Source organism: Rattus norvegicus, chromosome 12 (assembly GCF_036323735.1).
Source record: "Rattus norvegicus strain BN/NHsdMcwi chromosome 12, GRCr8, whole genome shotgun sequence".
Lineage (NCBI taxonomy): Eukaryota > Metazoa > Chordata > Mammalia > Rodentia > Muridae > Rattus > Rattus norvegicus.
The window spans coordinates 40,701,834-40,722,502 of record NC_086030.1 but is presented as its reverse complement, the minus strand read 5'-3'; the positions used below and the strand labels follow the sequence as shown (position 1 = coordinate 40,722,502).

The 20,669-nt window shown below is 46.5% G+C and overlaps 1 protein-coding gene across 19 annotated transcripts in view; it reads left to right on the top strand.

Moving 5' to 3' along the window:
- The window catches only part of Tmem116 (transmembrane protein 116), a 68,761-nt gene that overhangs the window by 27,604 nt on the left and 20,488 nt on the right, over positions 1–20,669 (top strand). For 5 of the 19 annotated variants that reach the window (XM_063271694.1, XM_063271692.1, XM_063271691.1 and 2 more), the window contains 4 exons: positions 6,755–6,859; positions 12,403–12,452; positions 13,456–13,539; positions 14,571–14,691. In XM_063271694.1, coding sequence (XP_063127764.1) covers positions 12,436–12,452; positions 13,456–13,539; positions 14,571–14,691 — 222 coding nt within the window. In that variant the 5' untranslated portion in view covers positions 6,755–6,859; positions 12,403–12,435. Of the gene's footprint in view, positions 1–6,754; positions 6,860–12,402; positions 12,453–13,455; positions 13,540–14,570; positions 14,692–18,392; positions 18,538–18,965; positions 19,040–19,767; positions 20,257–20,669 lie in introns of those variants that run through there. The other 14 variants (XM_039089786.2, XM_063271683.1, XM_006249404.5 and 11 more) reach the window with 6 other exon arrangements.

Genomic DNA, 20,669 nt, shown 5'->3' with positions numbered 1-20,669 from the left:
CAGAGCTGGGCAGAGGGTAGTGGCAAACACCTTTAATCTCAACACTCGGGAAGGAGAGGCAGGTGGATCTCGTAAGGGTCTCGAGGCCAGCCTTTCCTACCGAGGGAATTCCAAGACAGGCAGAGCTACACAGAGAAATGTGGTCTTAAAAAACAAAACAACAACAACAAAAAAAACCAGACAAACATCTAAAATAAAAACAAAGCAAATTCCATCTTTTATACTTATTAGTTGTGTGCTCTTTTTATTTTATGTTTATTATTTTTGTTACTGAAAGGATCTCACAGGTGTGATTTCTTCACGATCCCCCAAGGCTGCAGGAATTAAAGATCCCACAAGGCATTCCTGGCTCAACAGAACTGATTCTTAGTCTGGTGATCAGCCTGCTTAGCGAGAACAAAGACCAGCGAAATGTTCTGACCCACTCTGCCTCAGTCAGACCTCCCTTAGAAACAGAGCACCTTATCGTTAGCAGCTGGGAGAGCTCAGAGAGGCTCTGTGCTCCAAGCAAGCACCATATTGATAATCTGTATTGTGTTGCTCAAGACTTCATCAGCCACACAGTGCAGCAGATTGATTGCTAGCAAAATAGCACATAGAAAACCTACAGCAGTCTCTGTGTGTTTGTTTTTCCTCTTTTAATACATTTCTGTAAAACAGCAAATGAGAAACTGCATCTAAAAGCCTTGGAGAGCAGGGCGTTGGTGGTGCAGCCTTTAATCCCAGCACTCAGAAGCAGAGGCAGGTGGATCTCTGAGTTCGAGGCCAGCCTGGTCTACAGAGGGAGTTCCAGAATAACCAGGACTACACAGAGGAATCCTGACTTGAAGAATAAAATAAAATAAAATAATCTTGGAAGTGGCAAGTAACCATGTACTTTTTAAACAAGCTAAAATATCCAGGTCATAGTTTTCTCAGTTAAGGGAATCAAGATACATTCCTAGGGTAACAGTGAAGACCAAATCAGGCAAAGTTGAAGAGTAAATTTGCCCAGTTTGTGTGAATTCTTATATTTTTGGAGCTTAAAGTTCACTTGCCAGTTTGATGTTTGCTCCACTTGCTTAACGAGCTGTTGCGCTCTCCTCTGTCTGTCAGTGGAGAGCGTGCTGTATTTGAAGTGTGCCATCAGGTTTCATGATCTCAGTGTTTGTCTGACCTCTCAGGCTTGCCTCTCCTAACTCCAGGCCTTGAACTGTATGTGACAGTGTGCAGGACTCTGCAATCTGTGGGGCCCTACAGTGCTGGTCCTTGAGAGTCAAGAAGGAAGTCGATTCAACAAGACTCAGTACCCAATGTTGGTTCCGACTTCTTCAGTCTGACCTCAGGCAGTTAGTTATTTTAGCCATATTTAAGCACAGCACAATTCTGGCAAAAAGTTTCCTTACGATAATTAACTCAATCCCAAGTATGCAGCAAAGCTTAAGACATGTTTAAAAGATGGGTTCTGTGACTCGGAAACAACGCTCAAGATAGATAAGGGTCTGGAGAGTGACTGGAGTCAGGCGCGGCTTTGGCCATAACACACACAGACAACACAAGCGACAGCTCCCGTAAGGGTGGGTTTACTGACCAAGAAACAGCGCTCAGAATGAATGTGTAAGGAGGCAGAGAGTCTGGGATAAATAATAGATCTTCTCTTTGGAGACCAGCCCGTGTGGTTAACATGCCCGGTTTCTCCAGTGCTCATCCGTGAGCACAGGGACCTTGTGTCCTCTGTGGTGAGGGCTTAGTAATATTATCATTGTAGGGGCTGGGGATTTAGCTCAGTGGTACAGCGCTTACCTAGGAAGCGCAAGGCCCTGGGTTCGGTCCCCAGCTCCGAAAAAAAGAACCAAAAAAAAAAAAATATTATCATTGTTTTGTTTTGGTCGTGTGTGTGTGTGTGTGTCTGTGTGTGTGTCTGTGTCTGTGTCTGTGTGCGCGTGCGCAATTGTTTCTCCAATTATTTAAATATAAAAGTGGTGCAAAAGTGCCAGAGAGATGGCTCAGCAGTTAAGACCCAGTACTGGCTGCTCTTCCAGAGGTCCTGAGTTCAATTCCCAGCACCCACATGGTGGCTCACAACCATCTGTAATGGGATCCAGTGCCCTCTTCTGGTGTGTCTGCAGACAGCTACAGTGTACTCACATATATAAAAATAAATAAATCTTAAAAGAAAAAAATCAAGAAGAACAGAGACAAATGGATCTTTTTTTAAAAAGTAGTTAAAAAAACCTTTTCAACATTGAAAGCATTGATAAACATTGAGATTATTGACATAATTGACAAGAGGTGAGCGTAAAAGTAGATTCTTAACTGGAGACTGCTCTGTGGGAACCTCGATGTGCTTTACTAAGGGTTCATTTCAGGTGCATTCATCTTATAAATAAGGTACCAGGAATATTTGTTTGACAGATCCCATAGCCTCTCTGGTGTGGATCTTATTATGAAACCCCAAGCTGGAGAGATGGCTCAGTGGTTTAGAGCACTGGCTGCTCTTCCAGAGGACCTGAGTTCAATTCCCAGCAACCACATGGCAGCTCACATCTGTCTGTAACTCCACTTCTGGGGGATCTGACGCCCTCCACACAGACACACATGCTGCCATGCACATTAAATAATTAAGTAAATCTTAAAAAAGAGAAAGCTTTACCTCTCTTAGAAAAGATGTTAGCATGCACTCTACTGAAAGGCCTAAAGTCCAAAAGTGATTTGTGCGAGAGGCTCGCCTGCCTTCCCTCCTCAGGTGACCGTGATTAGCTAGGTGTTTGCCTGATGAGACTCAGGATAATACCGACGACATGGGCTTGATGAGTCTGACTCCTGTCGAGGCAAAGCAGGACAAAGGACTAGTGTTCTTCCTCCTTGGTGCCAAAGAATGTGAACATTAGCTGTAAAACCCACACTTCTGACCCTGTCGCTCAGGCCAATTACGGATTTTAAGTGTGAGAACATAGAGGAAGGTTTAGTGTGTCTGTCTGGTACGGGAATCTGTTTCATGGTACCCTGGCTCCCTCTACTGGTGGTGAGGGAAATTACCCATTGGGTTATTTTTTGATGCTTTTAATACACAGGTTGGAACAGAACTCAGCAGATTTTTTGCACTCATAGCAATCCTCCAGCCTCAGCCTCTCAAGTGCTGTGATTACAGACCTAAACCACCTTGCTGGCTTACTGTTTTTCCTTTCCCTCTGTTCATCTTCCCTCTTGGATGCATGCCCATGAGTGAGTGTCCGTGTGTGTGTGTGTGTGTGTGTGTGTGTGTGTGTGTGTGTGTGTGTGTGTGTGTGTAAGTATGTGTGTGGGGTGTGTGTGTGTGTGTGTAAGTATTGTGTACCTGGGATTTGAAATCAGGTCCTCTGCTCGCAGGGCAACCACCCTTTCCCACTGAGTCATCATCTAAGTCTCTTGCAATTTTTAGATGGGGTTTCATTTATGTAGCCCAGCTGGCCTGGACAAACCTGGACACGCAGGACAAACCTGGACACGCAGGACAAACCTGAAGTAATAAACTGATGCTATAAAGGAGTCACTGAAAAGTTGCTTAGGAACATTAAGTCACACAAACAGAGTCTGCCTGCACTGTGCCCGGAGATGCTCCCAACCCTGGCTTGTTAGAGAAAACTGACCCACACCAACCCAAACTGAAATTCAGGGTTGCTGAGAAAGCCTGCTGATGTTTGTTTACCAAGATTGACCTCTGATTAGGCACCAATTCCAAAACAAAAGGAGATGACCCTGATTTAGCAGCAACCATCGGGCCCTCCCCATATCAGAGAACTTGTCTCCAATGGGCAGCTCCAGGGGTCAGGTCGAGGTCACCGCAGTCAGCGAGGAAGACCCAGTACTGACTGAAAGGACAGCAGCAGTACTGGTGTCTTTAAGTGATGCTGGCACTACCTTTGCGGCCAGTCTTATGGGCTGCCATCTTGGTTTAAGTTGTTCAAAGTGTAACTGAGGCCAGGATGGGGAAGAGGTTTAAGGACGCAGTTGAGGTGGAATTCTAAGCTTCAGGCCTGTACAGGATGGTAGTTTCCTGTCTAAAGCTGCTCCTCTCCTCTGCAGTAGTCAGAACTGTCATGTGCTATCACATCAGCCTCTAAGTGTGTTAGGGATTTCTCCCTGGGAAGGTGTAGTAATTCTGTAACAGCCAAGGATAACCTTGAACTCATGCCTACCCTGTCTCTACTTCCCAAGTACTAGGCTCATTGGCCACTGCACATTGACAATGTGAGCACATGCACTGTAAAGTTAATATAACCTTTATATTAGGCTTAGTTCTTCCTTGGGGTGTACATGTTTGCCTTTATTTCTGTGGGTTTGAAACACCAAAATGTCCTCACCCTCCTGCAGTATATAGATAGCCCCATGTTCATCCCTTCCTTTGGTTGTCCTCAACTCACCTTTTCCTCTGCAGTACGGACCCCAAGATGCACACCACCCCAATCAATTTAGACACGAGGATTTTCCTCAGACCCTGTGTGGGTCATCCCATGACTCTCCAGGGTGCATTGTCAATCAATCAGGTGCTTCCTTCCTGTCACCCTGGCAACCGCTATTTTAGTCCACATTCTGGCCCTGTAAGCACGGTCCTTAGCAATGGGCCTTTGTGTCATCCCATTCCTTTTTCTGATATGGGTAAAATACTGTTTCCTACAGTTACTTAGGCTAATTCTCTCTCTCTCTCTCTCTCTCTCTCTCTCTCTCTCTCTCTCTCTCTCTCTCTTGTGTGTGTGTGTGTGTGTGTGTGTGTGTGAGAGAGAGAGAGAGAGAGTATGTGTGTGAGTGTGTGTGTGTGTAAGTCCCAAGGATTGGCAGCAGTTGCGTCAACCTGATGAACCACCTTGCTGGCCTCTGCCTGGCTTCTGTCTGTAGGTGCTCAGGATCGGGATCTCATGCTGGTGTGGTAAACATGTCATCCTGTGAGCTGTCTCCCCAGCCCCAGCTTTTGCTTATCTGAGGCTGAAGTGTAAATCCTGTTACCTTAACTGTGCAGGGACATGATGCCATATTTGTTCTCTTTCTCTGGTAACCTATGAATCAGCTCTTTGGTTCTGTTTAAAAAATTATTTGAAAGATTTATTTCTTTTTTTTTTTTTTTTTTTTTAAAGATTTATTTATTTAATTTATGTATACAAGTACACACCAGATCCCATAGATGGTTGTGAGCCACCATGTGGTTGCTGGGAATTGAACTCAGGACCTTTGGAAGAGCAGTCGTGCTCTTAACCGCTGAGCCATCTCTCCAGCCCGATTTATTTCTTTATTATATTTGAGTACATTGTCACTGTCCTCAGACACCAGAAGAGGGCATCGGATCCCATTACAGGTGGTTGTGAGCCACCGTGTGGTTGCTGGAATTTGAACTCAGGACCTCTGGAAGAGCAGTCAGTGCTCTTAACCGCTGAGCCATCTCTCCAGCCCATCTTTTGTTCTTTTTAAAGATATGTTCTATTTGTATTAGTGCATGTGCAGACACACACATGCACGAGAAAGGCTGCCTGTACAGTGCAGAAGACTGCGTCAGATCACAACCACAATCACCTGTAGTTGTGAGCTCCTGATATGGGTGATGATAACTGACGTCCCCTGCAAAAGTAGCTATTAAACTAAGTCGTGTCTCCCATTCCCATAAGTTCTTCTTTTCCCTAAATGTCATCACATGTATTTGCTTGTTTTACCTATCTAAGCTTGCGTGCTATTGTGTGGAGGTAAGAGGACAACTTGCAAGAATCAATTGTTCCGCTTAATAAGTCTAAAATTCAGCTCTGATACCAGGGTTGCAATAAATGCCTTCCCCTGCTGAGTCATCGCTCCGTACCTGATTTTGTAAAATATCTTTTAAATATCATTCTAGGAATATATCAATTGACAGAGTACTTGCTTTGCACAGATGAAGCCCCGAGTTCAGTCCTAGCACTCCATAAACTTGGAGTGCTGCATAAGCTTAGGAGGTGAGGCAGGAGGATCTGTGTGATATCAAGAGGCTAGCCTGGTCTCCAGAGTGAGCCCTAAGGCAGCCTCTGAAATTTTCAGGGTTACGGCTCTTCTAGAAAGCAGCTCTCGGGGCTGGGGATTTAGCTCAGTGGTAGAGCGCTTACCTAAGAAGCGCAAGGCCCTGGGTTCGGTCCCCAGCTCCGAAAAAATGAACCAAAAAAAAAAAAAAAAAAAAAGAAAGCAGCTCTCTTAGATGATAGATAACAAAACACCTTGTGCACATGCACTTTATTTGGGGTAGATGAAGGGCTATGTATACACACACACACACACACACACACACACACACACATCTTAGTGGGAGGGGTTCTCTTTGGGTGAAGTTTCACTGGCTGAGGTTTAAGGTTCTGGGCATAGTTCACTTGCATGGAGAGGCATTCCAGGAAATTGAGCCTGTAATTTCACCAAGGATTACATGACATTCCTCAGGTAGAAGATTGGGTCAGTCTCCCCAGGTCAGGCTCCCCAGAGGAAGCCCTGCTAAGAGAAGGGAGTCCTCCATTTTGCACCAAGCTCAGGAAAGCTGTCCAGTCATGGTAGATTGCAGCCTTAGCAGTGAGGGGTAACACATGAAAACAACAATACACAAACTGAAAACCACAGTAGAACAAGATTCCTAAAAGTGGAGTGGTTAGTGTGCGGGTGGGTGTCTGTGGTTCCGAACAGTCCAAGAGGTGAGGTGAAGCTGGGCTGCAGGGATGTGGTCTCACTGAGGATAAGGAAGGATGAAGGGAGCTGGAATGGGACACTGATGGTGGGTCATGTGACTTCCACCTAGATTTTCTACCTGGCCTCACTCGTCTTCACCGTCAGTTACATCTGGTGTCTGTACGCGGAGCTGAGGAGGAAGCACAGCCCGAGCGAGCAGAGCACAGCTGCGCAGGTAAAGCATCTGCAGGGCCTGGAGCAGGGAGAGGCCACTCCCCAGTGCTCGGTGCACAGCTGAGAGAGTGGACTGTTGTCACCGTCTCCATCTGCTCACATCACCCCCTACTCCTCCCTTGCCACACAAAGGATGTCGTTGATAGTTGATAGTGGTGTTGGTGTGTTTTGTTTTCCAAGACAGGGTTTCTCTGTGTAGCTCTGACTGTCCTGAAACTGAATCTGTAGACCAGGCTGGCCTCAAACTCAAAGATTTGCCCAATTCTGCCTCCCAGATGCTGGGAGTAAAGACACGCGCCAACACAGCCGGCTCCCACTAAAGGTTCTGATTTAGGTAGGAGCTCTGCTGATGCTGTGGCCATTGCTGCTGAGCTTGGTTCAGTAAGAGAAATCCTTGGCTCTGTGCCCCATCAGTGTTACTAATCCAGGTCGGCGGGGAGACTCGGGGGCTAGATCTGCTGACTCAGGGCCAAGGAGTGTGTTCTGCTCTGCTGTGTTCTCAGTCTATGTGTGAGTGACAGCTATTGGTTCACCAAAGGGCAGAAGGGGCTTAAATGGTAGTCAGGAGCCAGGAAATATCCAGAGAGCACTTGTCACTGTCCAGTACTACATGAAAAGAGGGAGGACCAAGCCCACAGTGTGCTCTTTAGTGTGTGTGTATCTCACACAGCACACAGTCCATCTGTTCTGAGGGTGACGATCCCCATGCTGGTAAATTTGTCAGGCTGTTCAGGCATCGTATCCATTTCAGGGTGTTCTCCTCCCTCAGTGAAATCTCTCATGATGTTTACTTAAGTCCTTTACACCCTCTGCCCTAGGCAATCAAATGTACATCCCCTTCTACAGACCTGCTTCTGGACACTTCATGTAACAGCAATACTCTGTGTGTGTGTGTGTGTGTGTGTGTGTGTGTGTGTGTGTGTGTGCACGCGCGCGCGTGTGTGTAGGCATGTGTTCGCTTTCACTTATTATTCATGTGCTTTTATTATTTTATGATAGAGAGAAAAGTTTTCACTGTAGATATGAGGGAGCGGACAGCCAGAGTCATCTGGAGGAGTCCAGAAAAGAGAGAGAAGGTAGTAGATTAAACATGGCCAGCAGAATGGACGGGGCTATGGGGGATTGAGGGGGAAGGAGAGGGGAAGACTAGAGAGGAGCCCAGAGAGCAAACGGTGAGGCAGTGCTTTAAAAGGTCATATATTTTCAATGGATAAATTATCCATTCTTTTTACTGCTGAATAAGTAGCAGTTTGCTATGTAGTAAATTAAGTTTCTTACTTTCTTTCTTTTTTTTTTTTTTTTTTTTTTGGTTCTTTTTTTTCCGGAACTGGGGACCGAACCCAGGGCCTTGTGCTTCCTAGGTAAGAGCTCTACCACTGAGCTAAATCCCCAGCCCCAGTTTCTTACTTTCTTATCTAGTTAATGTCTCTTATCTACAATGTCTCAAGTAGGTGTGGCTGGCTTTGAATTGACTACAGCTAGTTTTTGGCTTTAACCCTTTTGGCTATACCTCCCAGGTGCTGGGATTACATTTGTGAGCCCCAAACTAGGCAGCTTCTTTTCTCTGATGCTTTGAGAACATCACTTGATTCCGACAGGTTGTTTATTTGTTGTCATTTTTACTTTTGCATATCTTTACGTTTTTGAATCTTTTGTTATTTTGTTTGGAGGCAGTCTCTCTGTGTAGCCCTGACTTGGCTGGCTTGAACTATGTAGAGTACTCAGGCCTCAAACTCACAGAGACCTGGTGACCTCTGCCTCCTGAGTGTTGGAATTAAAGAGGTGTGCCACCACACTTAATCTTTTTTCTTTTTTCTTTTTTTCGGAGCTGGGGACCAAACCCAGGGCCTTGCGCTTCCTAGGCAAGCGCTCTACCACTGAGCTAAATCCCCAACCCCCACACTTAATCTTTTTGTTGTTGGTTTGTTTGTTTTTTTTTAAAGATTCATTTTATTTATTTTTTTTAAGATTTATTTATTTCATGTATATGACTACACTGTAGCTGTCTTCAGACACACCAGAAGAGGGCATCGGATCACATTACAGGTGGTTGTGAGCCACCATGAGGTTGAACTCTGGAAGAGCAGTCAGTGCTCTTAACCACTGAGCCATGTCTCCAGCCCTGTCATTTTGTTTTTGAGACAGGGCTCCATGTAACCCAGGCTGATCCTAAATTTACTATAGTTAAGGATAACCTTGAACTTCTAATCTTCTTGTCTCTACTTCCTAAGTACTAGGATTATAGGTGTGTAGTACTAAACCGGGTTTATGTGAGGCTGGACTTAGCCCCAGGGCTTCTAGAATTCTTGGCAACTTCTTTATCAACAAAACATGGGCCCCATTTTAACCCTATACACCTTACTAAATATTCTAATCTCATATCTGCAAAATTCATTATTTTATGGGTATTTTTAAAGTAAGCTTTTGTTAAGAGCATGGTATGAACCATCTAGGGATCTGCCCTACCTACTCTCTAGAACCTGCACATTACTTCTCCAACATAGGAGAGTGTCCCAGGGAACACATGACATAGCTCAGTAACTATTTGCTATAGGAGTAAGTGGGAGAACTGTGGGTTAGAGCGTCAGTGGCCAGCTCAGAGTCATCAGTAATGCATCCGTGTTGTGTTAAAGGTAGAAGTGCGTGCAGTTCCCTTTGCAGTCATTTAAATAAGAGGGAGTCAGACCCGAGATTTCTTTTTTTTTTTTAAGATTTATTTATTTATTATATATAAGTACACTGTAGCTGTCTTCAGATACACCAGAAGAGGGCATCGGATCTCTTTACAGATGGTTGTGAGCCACCATGTGGTTGCTGGGAATTGAACTCAAGACCTCTGAAAGAGCAGTCAGTGCTCTTAACCGCTGAGCCATCTCTCCAGCCCAGACCCGAGATTTCTACTGCATACTCCTTGTGTCTTCTGTCTTCAGTCTGTTTGTTTTTATGAGTCTGAATCTGTCCCTGTGTCTGTCTGTCCCTCACAGAGAGCTTTCCTCCGGTTTTGTTGAACAGCACAGAAAGCTTCATGGGGAGGGAAGCAGGCACATTATGGAATCTTGGACAGTTTTACAAGGGATGAAGCCACTATCCCCAAGTGACCAGATAGCAAACACTGTGTATGAACTAATTCCCACATGTTTTTTTTTTTTTTTCCCAGAGCTGAGGACCGAACCCAGGGCCTTGCGTTTGCTTGCTAGGCAGCGCTCTACCACTGAGCTAAATCCCCAACCCCCACATGTTGTTTTAGAAGTCGCTTTTGACCTGCAGGTTCTGCTTTCAGCAGATAATACGTGTGCATTGCTCTGGGTTTCTCATCTGTTCTGAAGCCTTGGTACCTCCCCCACCCCCAGCACCCCTCTCTCATATTGTGTTTGTTTGAAATGCTTTTGCTATGTCGCCCGTGCTGGCTCACAACTCACTGTGTAGACAAGACAACTAGGCCTCCACGTTTTTGTTTGTTTTTTTTTTTGGGGGGGGGTTCTTTTTTTCGGAGCTGGGGACCAGGTTTTTTTTCTTAAAGTTAAGTATTAATCTGTGTAATCCCTGGTGCACCCTTCCAGCACCAAGATGCTGTGCTCTGTGGAAATGTCGTCTAACCAGCTGAAGAAAGTCACGTAAAGGTGTTCGCTGTTAAGGAAGGGTAGAAACAGAGAATGTTCTCTCTTTGTTTTTCCTCTAGTCCCCCCTTTCTCTCTCAAAGGGCAAGCGAAAAAAAAAAATCACTGAAATTTTAACATGAAGAGTGTCCGCAAGTGACACCCTAAACAAGATATTACAGTCCATACAAAGCCAGTCAGTGACACTTCTTGAAATAACAAAAACACTTTTTTGAGGCAGGATTTTACTAAGCACCAATCGTTAGCTTGGAACTCTATGTATACACTAGGCTGGCTTTGAAGTCACAGAGATCTGCTGCCTCTGCCCTCCAAGTGCTGGCCCTTCAGGAGTGTGACACTACAACTGGTGACAAGCAGCTGTGAGCCACCAGTGACCACTGAGCACTTCTAATGTGGCTGCAAACTGAAGGAACTGAATGGGTGACTTCAGGCTTTGAGGCAGAATCTCTCCAGAGCTGTGCTGGGGCAGGATTAGAACTGGTGTGACGTTTAGACTGGCCTGGCCTCTAACTCAGAGAAATCCTACTGTCTCTGCCTTTCACATTCTGGGCTTAGAGACCTACGTCATCGTACCTGGCAGGAGCTGACCTTTTTATTTCATTCAGTGTCAGTTTTCGTGTAAATCACTTTGTGCGGTAGTGTTGCCTGTAGAACCCACAGCTCCTCCCTGCTGCCATTTTCTTTTGCTCTTCCTAGTGTTCCACAAGCACAGCCATTCCGTACCCTAAGCCTGCATGGTCTGCAGTAGGAAGGACCTGGGGCCACCTACACTTTCACATGCTTGTCTGTCTAACACTGGGCTCCTTGAAATGAAAGCACTGGCAAGAGCTGGGCCTCTGCCCCCTTCTCTTTGGGTAGATGAGTGCCTAAAAGCACAGCAGCTCCCAGGGTTTCACTCATTCCTTCATTCAGAGCCATGGGGCTCAGCTGGTCAAGTGTGAACTGCAAACCCCATAAAGCCACGAACGTTTCCATCACAATATTGAGTTCATAGCAGTCATGCTGCTAGAAGTTGATCAGTATCTGATGCCACTGGGAAGTATTCATTTGCCTGCCTGTCTGCCCATCAGTCTGTTTGGGAATGCTATGGATTTGAACCCAAGACTTTCCTGTAACAAGTACATATTCTACCACACTATGTAATCTGACTAAGTGTGTGTGTGTGTAGTGTGTGCGCCTGTGCTCCAGTGTGTACAGCTCAGAGGCCCACACCACCTGCCGCCGTCCTCCAGTGCTCACCACCTTTCTGCTTTTTGTTTCTGAGACAATGTTTCCCACTGAACCGGATCTTGCCGTTTGTGCTAGTTTGGTTGGCTGGTGCAGCCTCCAGATCTGCCTTCCCCTGCCCTCCCCTCAAAGCTGGGGCTGCTGGGATGTGCTGTCTGGCCTGGTTTCTGGGCTCCGAACTCAGCTTCCTGTGCTTGCTCAGCAAGTGCTTATCTACGGAGCTGTCTTCTAGGTCTCCAGACTTTAAATGTTCTGACCCCTAGAATACACTGGTTTCTCTCCAAGGGCCCCTTTGGCTCTTGTCATACTGGCATTGGCCTGTTGATGCTTCGTACTGGCCGACATGCATGGCTTCATTCATCTATACCTTTCTGGGTCTACAAGAAAAAAGCAACCCTAGGATTTTGTGCATGCCTTTATTCCTTAGAGAATTTGATTCTGCATGTAAATCCTTTGTTAAATTACCTCCCGCAAGCTTCTATGTGGATGTTGTTGTTGTTTGGTTTTAGCGTAGTAATCTAGATAAAACACTGTCATCTCCAGTACCAAGGGGACTGACTGACGGGTCCCACAGACAGCATGTTACAGCAGCAGCAAGGCTGCTGGGGATGCGTGTCTGTGCACTGGCAAGTGGCCATCTGCCATTGCTGTAAGGAGCTGGGCACTGCTCCTAACATATTTCAATCTGCTCTTTTCACAGGTGACAGATTACGCTTGCCAAGGTGGTTGTGTAATGTTCCTTTTGTCAAGGTAAGATTGCTGTTCTTCCTAGTAAGGTGGCAAGGGAACAAATGGCCTGTCACTTCACTGCCCCCATCACTCCTGTGTCCTTACACAGCACTACCTGACAGGGAGCAGCAACACGTGAGCAAGGAGTCCTTGCTTCTTCCTTCCCCGGTTGGATGTTAGCTCCAACCCTGTAACACCAGTCCTGTGTGGCTTTGAGCAAACCTCTTCTTGGCATGTCTGTGTGTGTAGGTGTTTGCGCATGTGAGTGCACGCTTGTGTGCGTGCATGTAAGCGTGTGATGCAGAGCTTGGTGTCAGCTCTGTTCTTCCCCGATCTCTAGTTCTACACTGAGGCAGTCTCTCACCGAAGCCAGAGCTCAGCAGACCTGCTAGCCGGACCAGGTGCCTTCTGCGCCATTATCTAGTGCAGACTGGCCTCAAACAAGATCCTCCTGGCTCAGCTTCCTACGTGCTAGGATCACAGGCCTGCATTACTACTCCCAGACTCCATTAGACTTCAGTTTGGTTTTTCTTCTTCTTACTTAGACTGTGTCCATTTTGACTGTGTGTCCATCACGTGTCCGTGAGGAGCGTGTGGAGGCCACAGGTCTTGGGTGTCTCTCTCCATCACCCTGCACCGTGTGTTTTGGGCTAGTATCTCTCACTGAAGGTGGAGTGTACAGTTGGCTACACTACCTAGCTAGTGAGTTCTGAGGATCTGTCTGCCCCAGCCCCAGGGGCGCAACTATGCCCGTCTTTTTCTTGGCTTTTTCGTGGACGTAAAACTCAGGCGAGCATGCTTGCACAGCAACCCTTCCTGAGTGCACCAACTCCATCGCCCACCTTGAGGTCCTTTAGATTTTTATCTGACCATAATTCCAAAGAGTCCAAAGAACTTCTATATAAAATCAGTTTCCCACCTCAGTCCTCCAGGATGGCTATGGTGTTCGATGTTTTTCTTCACATAGATCCAGGGGGAGCACAAACATTTCTGGGTAATTGCATGATGATTGTTCCCCTTCCAGCCTGACACCTCTGCTGTTGATGACGCCTGTGTTCTTTCTGGGCAACGTCAATGAATGTTTCCACAACTTCAGCCAGAACCACAGGTAAGGGAGAGCCACCTCTGCCCTCTTCATTTTTCTTTTCTATAACAAAATAAAGGGGGTGGTCTCCACACACCACCAAGACCTTGCTCTATAAATCAATCTGGACTCAAACTAGAGATCCACCTGCCCTGCCTCCCAAGTGCTGGGTTAAAGGCGACCACCTCCACATCACCCAGCTGAAACTGCGGGTTTTGGAAAGGGTTGTAGCCATAATGAGATGCAGTCAGGCTGAAGAGATACGAGGAAACATACAATATAACATGACCTCGAGATAGTTCGTCTGTGGGAAGGGACAAGATGCTATAGTTGCAGGTATTGGGATCTGGGAACCAACACACAAACAATGTACCCCAATCTCAGTTAAGCAAGATGTCCAGGACCACAAGGAGGAAACTCAGGCACCAGTCTGTCCTCAGGGCGGGCTTTTTATAGGAAAACCCAGATGCGAGAATTGGAAGGCAAGCAGTGACGGGTGCAGCATCTGGCTGACCAGACGAAGTGTTACCGGCTAACCTTCAAGTCCTGGGTGAGGTAAGGGCGGGGGACAGGGAGCTTCAGAACATTGAGATAACAGGGTGCAAGTGATTCAGCCATAACTTTTTGGCTTTCTAGTAGCATTCTTTAATGTCAGCTATGGTAATTTCTTCTGGGAAGTGGAGTCTAAGAACCTGAACTTAATTTCTCCTTATGAGCGAACTGGACACTGAATACAAAATGGCCACAGTCATGTCAAAAGGAGTGGCCTCACCAACAGGCAAGAGCCAGGAACATGAGGAACACAGTCACTCACCGCGCTGGCCAGGTTTACGTTACCCAGACACAAGCTAGAGCAGGGAGCCTCCGCTGGGAAAATGCCTCCACAAGACAGGGCTGCAGGCAAGCCTGTAGGACATTTTCTTCATTAGTGATTGATGTCTGGTGTTGATCAGTGGTGGATTAAGATGTGGAAATGTAAGCCAAATCAACCCTCTCCTCCCCAGATTGCTATGGCTGTGCTCACCACAGCAGTCATCTGTCGGTTCTCTTTGCAGGTGTATGCTAATGCACTCTGAGCCACTGCCCTCCACCAACACGTCTGTCTGCAGCACACTCTATCTTTATGGTGTCACCGTTTTCCTGGCCAGCTTTTTCTTCAGCCTCCTCACCATTGTGGTAATGTACCATCCCTTCCGTGGTTGTGGAAAGCAAGGATTGGGGGAGACAGGCGGTGCTCCAAGGCTGGAATGACGCAAGAGACATTGCCTGTGGTCCCAGCACCAAGGAAGGGCTGTGGGGTGGTAGCTCGGTTGGTAGAGTACTCCCTGGAGCGCATGAGAGCATGGGGGACTGAGGCAGGGTATCCGAAATTCAGTGTCATCCTCAGCTACATATGGCCAGTCTGAGATCCTTTCTCAGAAAAAATAATTTAAAGAACATACCTACAGGATGTTTATGCTAAAGCTGATCTGTTTCTTTGGTACTCATGAAGACCCAGAGCAGAAAGCTCGTACAACTCAGATATGCCCTTTATACAGGTAAAAAGGAACAGCCTGGGTCACAGTACCCACACTTTAACTTCCCAGACAATGACAGCATATTCCTTCCTTCCTCTCTCCTTCCCTCCCTCCCTCCGTCCCTTCCTTTCTTTCTATCCTTCCTTCTTTTTTTTTTTCTTTTTGGAGGGGTGTTTGTGTGTGTGTTTAGTCCTGGCTGTCCTGGAACTCACTCTGTAAACCAGGCTGGCCTCAAACTCACAGATTTATCTGCATCTGCCCCCAAGTTCTAGTATAAAAGGCGTGCACCACCACACCAGGCTTGAAAGCACCGTGGTCCTTCTGGTTCAGCCACATTCGCATGTACGTTAGTTTAACTGGAGTGAACCGGCTGGGTACTCATCCCTTACTCAGTCAGTGCCACTCTAATCTACAGAATGAAAGCAGGGCCGTTAGCCAGGTGGTGGCCTGTACCTTAGTCCCAGCACTTGGAAGGCTGGCAGGCAGATGTCTCTGTCTGCTGAGTTTTAGAACATGTGTCACAAAGCCGTCCAGCATGAAGTACAGTATGCACCCTTGCCTCTGCCACACCAGCCTGCTTCTCAGTGTCAAGTCCTTGTCACACAGAAGTCTAGTGTAGGTCATGCAGACTGTCAGCTGACAACTCAGACCTGTTCTGCAGAGTCTCTTTTTTAGTGAGCTTGAGTCTGGTTATGGGGGAGCAGGGGGGCGGGCGCAGCCCTGGCTGTTGTTCTTTTTTGTAGGTTCTTTTTGAGGCAGTGGAGGGGAAGAGCAAGGAGGCCGGTAAGGACTTGGTCTTAGGAGATATTTAGGGTTGCTGGATAACATTTACTGTCACTTTCCTGTGGTAGCTGACCTGCCTGTCTGAGTTTCTGTGAGCACCTTGTCATAGAACAGCAGGAGATAGGGCTGAAAGATTTACTGCTGGCCCTCCTTTCTCTGGTGAGTCAGCCAGAAACCTACCTCCCTGGATAAACGGGTTAACTCTCTGTGTGCCAGAGAGGAAGGAGAGGAAAAGAGTTAAGATGCTGTGCACAGGCAGACATACAGACATTCAGACACACACCCTGGCCAGGCCAGACTGTCTGTCACAGTCAACTCCACAAGTATTCATGCGTGCTTACACACATGTACATATACCTACACACAAACATATAGACAGACAGACATACCCACTTAGATGTATGTATATATGTATGTGTGTATGTATGTATGTATTATGTATATATGTACATATGTATGTGACAAAGCTCTCCAACTTGGTTCAACCAACAACGAACAACTTTTTTTTTCTTTTTCTTTTTTTCGGAGCTGGGGACCAAACCCAGGGCCTTGTGCCTGCTAGGCAAGCGCTTTACCACTGAGCTAAATCCCCAACCCCAACAACTTTCTTTTCTCTGGCTTTTTATACCTTCTTAGACAAAAAGTTCTTTAGAAAATGACCTCAGGGCTGGAGAGATGGCTCAGTGGTTAAGAGCACTGACTGCTCTTCCCGAGGTCCTGAGTTCAAATCCCAGCAACCACATGGTGGCTCACAGCCATCTGTAATGGGATCTGATGCCCTCTTCTGGTGTGTCTGAAGACAGCTACAGTGTACTCATATACAATAAATAAAATATTAAAAAAAATTAAAAAAAAAAAAGAAAAGAAAATGACCTCAGAGATAGACTGTTACATAGAATGGGAGTCACAGGAGGAGGCTGATATTAAGTACAGAGCAGTGTTTCATCATTAAAAGTTCAAGCTACAGTTTCACACGGCCTGGCCCTATCATAGTGCACACCTGTGACTTTATCCTTACACCTAAATGTCTTTCCTTGAACACAAAATTGTCCTGTCTGTTTCTCTATTAATGTGGTTATGAAAGTTCACCGCATTTCCTATTATGCAGTCTTAACTTGCTATTCTGTGGAGTGGGCAATTCTCTTCCTGATTCTACTTTATCCCATCTTTCTAGCAACTAAGACCATCTCTACAAACTTGTCTTCCTAAAATTATTTGAATCAGATTAGGAGTTCTGTGGAATTATTATTTATTTGCCCGTTTAACATCATTACAAGATGACCACTACATCCTCGCAGGTCTGCAGAGATCTATCTGCTCAATGCCTGGTGATAGTTACATGTTTAATAATAGTAGGAAAAGCTTATGAAGAGCAGGAATCTTTCCTTAAATAGATTTTTCCTGGGCCTTGCCTACCAGAGCCGTCACAGACTTTAATCCAAGGCGGGCCCATCTCAGGAAGATCATCTGCTGGTTTTTAGCTTCTGCTATGATGGCTTCTGATAGGGGGACAGTGCAAAACTCTGTAAGGAGCTTGACTTATCACTGACTTTGCTGGGTTGTGTTTGGAACTGACTGAGAAGAGAGATGAGTTGGCTCAGCTAGGCTTTGACAGTCTAGGCTTCTGTCTAAAACAGTCCAGCATTCCGAGGTAAAAATGTCCGCAGCTGTCATGATGCCAGCCAGACTCAGGAGCTGAAGCAGGGGGATAGCTGGGGTGGGGTCGGGGCTGAGGGTTAGGAGGGGAAGCTAAACATTGAGCCCCACAGCACAATTGCCAGCCAGATCCCTGCCGGGTCACAGAGCAAATGTGAGGCCAACCTGGGCTACAGGACACCCTACCTCTGAAGACCAAGACAGACAAAGAGCAAAAGCTACACTTGAGACTCTGAGTTCATTAACGCCTTCAGGTGTTAAACAGTGGGCCTGAGTTGTCAGTTCACCTATTCAGATTTGCTAAGATTTCTTACCAAGATTATTGGCTGTTTGTGTCCCAGAAAATAAGCACATTGTGTTTCTGAAATGTCCCTGGTCTTCTCATCTTAGCAGATCACTGGGAAATGGGGACAAACAACCCACAGCCCTTGTAAGGGTGAGAAGAGGTTTCCTCAAACTCCTTTCTGCTCAGAGTTGAGAACTTAGCTCAGCTTTTGCTCTGATGGACCTCAGGCTATTAGGCGTAAAACATGCTAGGAGACTCAGTAAAACATCTTAAGAGATGGGCTAGTTAGAACTTACCCTTAACTTCCTGGGTGGGAATGTAGCTCATTAGTAGAATGTGTGCCAACCATGTACAAGTCCCACCTCCACAAGAAAGCAGCACCTTCCTGTATAGATTGTGATTTATTTGAGGGCTGGGGAAAGCTGGGGTTGATGATGTTCACGTATTGAACGCGAAAACCAAAAGTCTGGTTCCTGTTTGTATCTGTGAGACTCTGGGCCTGGGCAATTCTCCAGAGCTTGCTCGCATGGCGCAGGTAGGGGAGTGGTTTTTCCTGACATGGCTCCTTGTAGAGTGAGCCTTCTAAAGTGTTTACAAGCCATAGGCCAACTCTTCACGATCACACTCATGTTTAGGTCTTACTCGTCCTCGCCCAGACGTTATATAAGAAGTTTGTGAAATCCATGGGCCTTCTGGAGAGCGAGCAGTGGGCAGTGATCCACACGGTGGGTCAGCGAGTGCGTTTTTTCCCAGCGGCCTTTGTGTGCTGCTGGGGCCCAGGTTAGTATCTTAGTCAAAAGAGTCGGGAGGTGAAGAAAATGACTGTGGGGTTAGTCAAACAAAATGATCTCACCAAAATCGAGACTGCATATTCTTGTCCAGCTTGTACATTTTATTTATTTACTTAAATTTTGGTTTTGGTTTTATTTTTTGAGACAAGGTCTCATTATATAGACTAGGCTGGCCTCAAATTCACAGACACCCGCCTGTGTTGGCCTCTGCTCTACCTCAAGTCCTGGGATTAAAGACATGAACCACTACACCAGGCATCGGTCTGCAAACTTTAATCACTAAGGACTAGAGATCAAATGCCCAAGGCTCAGAGGCTTACACATCGGTTAACCTTGGCCCTGACCCTCAGCCTCCTATAGCTTCTATCCAGTCCTGCGCACTGAGGGCTGACAGCATCTCACATCCTGTGTTTGCAGCTGTCACACTGCTGATCATGAAGCTGACCAAGCCGCAGGAGACCTCCCTGCACGTGGCCCTCTCTGTGCTCCAGGTAATGCCTTCCAAAGCCACAGCCTCGTGTCTGCACCTCTGTGCCCTATTCTCCTATCCTACCATTTTAGAACACACAGTTTTCCTTCACCGTACATTGTTGTGCATTGCAAAGAGAACATCCGATTTTTATGCTCACTTTTAAGGAATGTAAAAATCTAACCAAAGGCAAGCCAGTACAAGTATTGCTGGGTATAGTGTGGAGCACATGTATCTCTGGGCAGCTTTGTTTTGACATATTGAAGACATGGAGGTAGAATGAGGTCTCACAGGGTGAGAGGCACAGGTAATGCTGATGTCCCCCATTACGAGTACATCAAATGGTGTACACTATTCCTAGTGAGTGCAAGGCAGTAAAAGGATGCCTGTCCTCTCTCCTCTGGTATCAGAAGAAAGCTTTTGTACTGTGCTGATTTAGAACGGCTGTCTCTGAGGAATGGATCAGTAATTGAAGCTATTGTTTTACTGTCATGTGAGCTGTCCACAGCAAGGCATAATGCAGAGTCTGTGTGATCTTGGGTTTAGTTCAGTAGCTCACATGAGAATGTCGCATATAGGATTGAGTTGAGATCTCCTCTCTCTCTCTCTCTCTCTCTCTCTCACACACACACACACACACACACACACACACACGATGTGTGACCATGCTTTATAAATAAGGGCTAAGGGACCTATCCCTGGACTTAACAAGACTGAAGGTTGGGCTCCCCCACTCTCCATCTCCTCTAGGCTCTTACAGCAGCATCCCAGGGGCTGCTCAACTGTGGCATTTATGGCTGGACACAGTGCAAGTTCCAGCAGATAAAGCGCGAGCCTCCCCGTGACGCAGACACTCAGACCCCACTGCTGTGCTCACAGAAGAGAGTTTATAGCAGGAGCCCGAGCGCATCGAGGCCTCCTCTTGCCTTTGCTTCCAGCTCTTCCACCGTTCTTTGAGCCTCTGGACTGCACCGTCAGGGAGTGAATGTGTCCCAGGAGTGGACTCTCTGCTGGCCACACCCCAGACTGATGGCCACACCCCAGACTGAAGAGCTGAAAGGAAATGTAGGGCCATGGCCAGTAGCAATTGTGGGCGAATTCGGAAGGAACTCTCCAACTGCTCGTTCAGGGAGATATAGCCGCTTTCTATCTAAGAGACTCATTACTTTAACAAGTACTAGACTTATTTACATCTCTTGAAGAAAAAATAAATGTCAGGTTCATATGTATGTGTGTCAATATGGGGTCTCTTGTTATTTTATTTTTCCTCAGTTGAGCTCCAGACAAGGGTGTGCAGTTTGACTCAAAGGAATGAGAAAAGATGAGATCAGGCCCAGGGAGAGACACATCTGATCCTGGCCCCCAGGGAGGAACATGAACACTGGACTTGAGAGCATTGCTGTCTGCAGCATGTTTTCCACACTGTCATTTCCCTTTGTTTCTTCCAAGTCTAGAGGCAAATAAAGAATTGGGAATTGGCTTTAGGAAACAAGGAGAGTGTCAGGGTCTTGGCTGGCTTGAGGCAGCCCAAGGAAGGCAAGGAGAGGAAGGTAGGCCGTCACTAGACCCTGTTGTGGAGTTTGTGGCTGGATACTATGGGCATACCAACATGAGGACTACTGAACATTTTCCTCATAGTACCATAAACGTGT